This window comes from Dasypus novemcinctus, chromosome 6, assembly GCF_030445035.2.
Source record: "Dasypus novemcinctus isolate mDasNov1 chromosome 6, mDasNov1.1.hap2, whole genome shotgun sequence".
Lineage (NCBI taxonomy): Eukaryota > Metazoa > Chordata > Mammalia > Cingulata > Dasypodidae > Dasypus > Dasypus novemcinctus.
The window spans coordinates 114,817,889-114,823,888 of NC_080678.1; the positions used below are offsets into that span (position 1 = coordinate 114,817,889).

Below are 6,000 nucleotides of genomic sequence, written 5' to 3' on the forward strand. Positions count from 1 at the left end.
GGCTCTGCCAATGGGAGCGTCAGAGCAGTGAGGGGACAGGGGAGCTTTGCAGCACTTTGGGGACGAGCCAGATGATGTCTTGTTTACCCCAGAGGATGCTCCCTGGAGGTGCGGGCTGCTGATGGAATCCGGGGTCCCTCACTCGATCGTTCCTTATTCATCCCACAAACATCAGCTGAGTGGCAGCACCAGCCCCCCGGTTGTGCCACCCTGAAGCAGGTGCTTTCTCTTCCCACAGACAGTGTGCTGCAGCCTGCCACGCCCTGTGATGATTACCCGCTGTTGTGACTGCCCAGGCACTGGGCGTCTGAGCCAAATGGAGGTGAGGAGGGCTGGGGCAGGGGAGAGGGCGACGGTTCAGGTGCAGAGGCCTGGCTGGAAGGCTCCACCTGGGGGAGTGCAGGGTCTGGGTCGCTTTGCTTCCTCCCTGGGTGCGGGGGCCAGGGGAGGGCATGAAGCTGGGGGGCCTGTGCCCCAGGTGCTCCAAGTTGACCGAGCCTGGCCGCCCCTGCCCCACCTGGTCTCTCGGTGCTTGCGGGCGGCCCACAGCAGGCAGGTAAGCAGTTCCCACCGAGGTTTCCTCAGAATGAGGACAAGAGCTGCTGGCTGTGTGGCTGGTGACACGGGGCGCAGGGCTGCAGGGAGGAGGAGCCCCAAGACACCCTCCCTGGTCATGCCACCCACCTGGTCAGGAGAGCCCTGCCAGGCCGAGTGTCCTGGGGTGAAAGAGCCACCTGGAGGACAAGAGTCCCACCTCCTCCTGGCCGGGCCCCTCCGCCCTTCTCCTGCGTCTGCTCCGTGCCCCTCTGTGGACCCGGAAGGCACTGGAACAGCCAGCCCCACCCCTGTCCTGACACAGTGACTTGTTCGGCCTGCTTGGCCCAGACCCGCCCCACCCTGTGGCTCAGGCCAGCCAGGTGTTGCCTCTACCGGCGCAGGGCTCCTTCTGGGCTGTTCTCTGCCCTGCCCACCCCCCATATCAGGAACCTGCCTCCTGCCTGGCCCCTGCCTGCCCCCTCCTCACTCCACCCCAGCGCAGGCCTCCCTGCCCACCGTGGGCTCCTGCCCAACTCCCTGCACCCCCTGACCACCCCCTCAGGGACCTCTCCTGGCTCCTGGTGTAGCTCGCCCGACCTGGGAACTTGTCCCCTAAATGAGCCACTGACCCCACACACCAAAAGGGTGTCTTGTTCCAAATTCTGACACTGAGCACAGCGACCACCACCCCAGCAGGCATGCAGCAGGGGTGCCTGACCCTCTCTGGATGCGTCCTCACACCACATTTCCTTTGCAGGGCAAGGTGGACCTTCTGTGTGCCCTGTTCAGTCCATGCTGCACCCCAGTGCACCTGATGTGGCCCCCATTTCATGGCAGGCCGACACCCCAGTGCTTTTCCCTTGTGACACGTGCCCACAGACAGGGGCCTCAGGAGCACGCAGGCCCCAGGGGCCGGCCGTGGCTGCCCACACGCTCCTCCCTGTGGTCTCGGATGGGCGGGGGCTGTCCAGGCTGGAGGCTGAAGGCCACAGCCAGAGTCAAGGGCAAGGGGCTGCAGAGCAGGGCTGGCCGCCAGCTCCAGTGCTCCTGGCCCACGAGGCCCCTGCGCCTGCAGCCCTGGGGGTCAGCTGGCTTTATGCCACCCGGGAGGTGGCCTCCCATGTGGGAGGCTCCGGGTGCAGCCCCCACAGGCTCTTCCAGGTAGCCACGGTCCCCTGGAGTTGGCTCCCTGGCACGGGGGGTAAACGGCAGCACTACGTGTGCACCTGGAGTCAGGGCAGTGCTGCGCTCGTGGTGGACCTCCTGGGCAGCTGCCCTTGGGGAGCTCTACAGTCCTCCCCTCTGGCCCCTCCTCTGGCCCAAGCCTTGGCACTGTGTTACGTGCAGCTGTAAAGACCGGGAAGCTGGAGCACAGAGAGGCTTGTGCTTTGCCCCACCTCACACAGCCACTGCGGGGCGGGGATGGACTGGGACCCGGTGGCCTGGCTCCAGAGCCCAGCACCCTTCTCACCCTGCACTGCCTGTGCTCGGGTCAGCACTTGGGATCTCATGTGGTCCTCCTACATCACCTGGCAGCTGTCCCCACGTGGCCGCGGGCCCCCTGGCCCGGCCTGCAGCCCACCCTGCACGGCCTCCCCCGTCACGCTTCGTGCAGGTGGGGCAGGGGCCCTGGAGGCGCCCGGCCCTTGACCGCCACATCTGTGGCTCGGGCGGTGCTCCAGGACTGCTCTGGGCTGGGACCAGGCTAGTCCTGCATCATCTGGGAAAAGCACCCAGCAGAGAGAAAGCCCAGCAAGGACAGGCACTGCAGGTGGAAGGACTGCTGCATCCTGGCAGGTGCGGGGCATGTGCAGCTCTGGTTGCTGTGTGCCCGAGGGCACAGAGAGCACCTGAGGCCACCCAGGGCAGACAGGCCCGAGCCAGGGAGGGTGCGGCTGCCCCGAGGACCGGGTGGCCCGAGCGCTGCTCGCCCACCTGCTGCAGCAGCCCTCCTCCACCCTGCCTGATCTGATGTAAAGTTTCCATGCACATCTGTTCTGGATGGCACACGGTGCCCTTGCCGTCAGATCAGCCTCATCATGCCTGTTGGGCCCATCGTCCCTGGACTGGTGAGCACAGGGGTGGAACAGACAGGAGGAAAGAGAACCCTAGAGCCACGCAGCCTGCTCTTAGATTCGCCCCCAGAGCCGAGCACACTTAGTAAACACAGGAAAGGAGAAATTCCTCTTGGTGAAGGTAAGAGTCTGGCCTGGTGAGTGGTCCCAGGGCCGCGCAGTCCCCTGGGCTGGCAGACGTGGATGACGGTGCACGTGCCCAGCCTCTCCCTCCTGCTCTCCTGGCTCGGCTCCAGCTCCATTCTAGAGATGGCAGCTGTGTTATCCGGTAGATGACTGGTCAAGCTGACACCCCACCCGGCCACCAAATGCTGCCCCGGAGAACACGCCTCCCATCTAGGCGTGCCCCTTGCTCCTCGTCGGGACTTTGCACCCCTGAGCAGGGTGCCCTGGTCTCTGCCGCAGCGGGATTGCTGCAGGTCAGCACAGGCACTGTGGGGCCAATGAGTGACCACAGCCAGGGGACAGCAGGTCTCCGACTGAGGAGGCGTCTGCCCAGCAGCAGCGTGTCCACGTGCTGGAAGACTCTCCAAGTGCTCCTGGGTGGCTCGTGGCCCCCAAATCCGATCCCCACTGTGTCCTGGGTTGGGGGTCAGGCCCCGTGTCTTGCGGAGGAAAGCTCTGAGCTCCCCGACATGCTGGGCCCCAGCTTGACCCTAGCTTGACCCCAGCTGTGCGGGGCTGGCTTCCACCTGCCTTCTGTGTCCTCTGCTGTCCCTCTTGCGTGAGGTCCTGAGGTGACCCCACCACACAGGACAGGCCCCGGCGTGTGCTCGGGGTGTGGGGAGGGACACGTGAGGTCAGCAGGGCCTGGGGACCTCGCGTGGTTCCAGTGGCCTTTCCTGGGTGGCTTGGAGGCTGTGACGCGACCGTTTCCTGGAGTCCCTGCTTGGCTGTCCTGGCGGTGTCATAGCTTCCTCCAGCTGCCATGGAAGTTTCCCGAGCTCCATGGCTTCAGGTGCGCACACTGGCCCGTCCTCCATCTACAGGCTGGAGGGGGTCTCCAGGCCCCTTGGCCTCACCTGGCAACGTGCACAGCTCTGCAGGCCCCTCAAGGACATGGGCGCCCTGGGCTCGCTTTCCAGCAGCCGAGGGCCATGTGCCTGAGAGCAGGGCTGTCTTGATGTCAGGCGCCTGGCTCAGAGCGGGCACGGGCGGGCCCTCGTGGAAGGCCAGGCGGACACGGGTGTGTGGGCGAGTTGGAGGACTGCGGCCCCGGGCCTGAGCCGAGGGTGGCGGCCGAGCACCCGCCGGGGCCCTGCCGGGCCTGTCCTGCTGAGGCCGGCCTCCTGGGCACCGGGGGTGCTGGGCTCTAAAGATAGACGCTGGGGTCTTGAGGTGCTGCCGCTGGAGGCGAGCGGGGGTCCCGGAAGGCCGGCCGTCTCCCTTCTCCCAGGGGGCTGACCGAAGGCGCGGGGAGACCCTTCCTTACTGGGAGTGAGGGAGGGGCCAATGTGCTCTGGTCACTCTCCTAGCACTTGCGGGGGCCTTGAGTGGAGGGTGGGGGTCCTCGGCAAGCCCAGGAGGGAGGGGCAGAGAGGACAGCAGCACCGGGGCGGCAGGTGCCGCAGACAGACGCAGGGTCTGCACGGGCTTCCTCGCACAGTGGGTGGGGCAGACCCTCTGCCTTCAGGGGCCCCCTGTAGCCCCCAGCCTCAGGGCCCCGCCGTGGCCTAGGCTGTGGGGAGGGGTCCTCCTTCAGCAGACACATGCCGAGGCCCAAACCGGTCAATGCTGCAGCCCCGGGTGGAGTCGGGCCTGGGGGGAGACCAAGGTCAGAGGTCGGGCCTGGGGAGGGCGGGGAGTGCCCCTGCAGAGGAGGTGACAGCCGACGCTTGTCACCAAGTAGAGTGGAGGCTGGAGGCCAGCACCCAGGGAAAGGTCCACCAATGGGTGCAGGTGTCCTGAGCCCAGCCCACCGTGCCAAGGGAACTGCAACCTCCGCTCCCAAATCGGACAACCTTCCTGTGACCTTCTCTCTCTTCTCTGCCCTCCAGGGGAGGTGCCTCACGTTCGCCCCAGTGAGAGCCCCATGCATGCCGGTGGTCTGCGACCCAGCCCTGTGCGCCCCACCTTGCCGCAGGGGGGTCACCTTCCCCGTGTGCCCGGGGTGCTGCCATTCCCCCCATGCGTACTCCTGGTCCTCCCGGATGCTGCCGCTGGTCTCGCCCTGTTCCCGGGCACAGGCTGCCTGCCCTCCGCGAGCCCTGCCTGCAAAGCCCCATCGCTAAGGCACCAAATGACCCGGATTGTAGACTTGCTTAGGTGGACACACAGTTTTGGTTTTACAGTCAAAAAGATGTTGGCATTTGTTGCTGATGATTAAAAGAGTTTATTACATGGTGAGTTTCTGTCCTCTCCGAGATGTATGTACGCTCCACCTGCTAGAATAACACATCCCGGGGCCCTGTGGGGGACGGACATGGATTGTGCCTCTCACAGCACCTCGTCTTCATCCATCTGCCAAATTCCGCTCCATGAAAAAGCGCAAAGAGCCTATTTCATGTGAATCCAGTCCTGTGTCTCCCTCCCTAACTTCATGCAAAGAGAAGCCTTTGAATTTCTCCTCTCCTTTCTCCATGTTCCTGGTTTCCCACTTTGGAGTCCCACATTCTGAACATAGAAGGTGGTGAGGAGCCCCCAGGGTCACTAGCTGGAAGCACGACTTCTCCGTCCAGGTGCCCCGAACTGTGCCCAAGCCCAGAAGGATTCCACTGAACCCTGTCCTCTCCACTAGAGAAGAAAAACAATTCCCCATCTGGTTCCATCTGCCCCTGTTGGAGAATCCACGCCCAAGAAGGCTGAGTTTTAGTGAGCAGCGTCCTCCCACCAGGCGCAGCCCACGGTCTCTCTGTGTCTGTGAAATCACCAGGCCCACAGGCCCCCGGAACCTGGCGTGGGGTCCCCGAGCACCTCAGGAGGGTCTGCAAGGGCAGCTGTGACTGAGGGCACCCAGGCATTCACTTCATTAGGGAACTAGGCTGTTCTCCACCTCAATCCCGTCTTCCTGAATGCTACATTTCTGCCTTTCAATTGAGTGCACGGCAAGAATGGGGGGAAAGATGGCAGGTTTTGGAGTTTAATATCGATTCAGTTAGATGGCTAGTGAGGGAAATAACCATAATTTCTCCCATGTTTAAAAAAATTTCTCCGGAGGGGCCCGTTTCTGCGTATGCAGGTTGTGTGTGCAGGCTTACCCTGGGACAAATAACCATTGGCCTTCAAAGCCTTCCTGTCTGGCGTTGCTGCTGCTTCAGGGAGCCCCCTCTCCCCCTCCCTGCCCGTCACCCTCCTGTGCAGCCGAGTCCCCCGTCTGTCCAGCCAGCCACCAGGACGGGCTTGGGGAGAGCATTTCCCTCTCACCTCCCAGGCCGTCTGTGTGCCAGCA

General features: G+C 63.9%; 1 protein-coding gene across 1 annotated transcript in view; it reads left to right on the forward strand.

The window, feature by feature from the left end:
* LOC131278804 (anthrax toxin receptor-like) overlaps positions 1–4,955 on the forward strand; it is a 52,720-nt gene extending 47,765 nt beyond the window's left edge. Inside the window, exons 15-16 of the mRNA XM_058299264.1 lie at positions 239–322; positions 4,610–4,955. Of these exons, the coding sequence (XP_058155247.1) occupies positions 239–322; positions 4,610–4,843 (318 nt within the window). The 3' untranslated portion in view covers positions 4,844–4,955. The remainder of the gene's footprint in view (positions 1–238; positions 323–4,609) is intronic.
* The last annotated feature ends 1,045 nt before the right edge of the window (positions 4,956–6,000 follow it).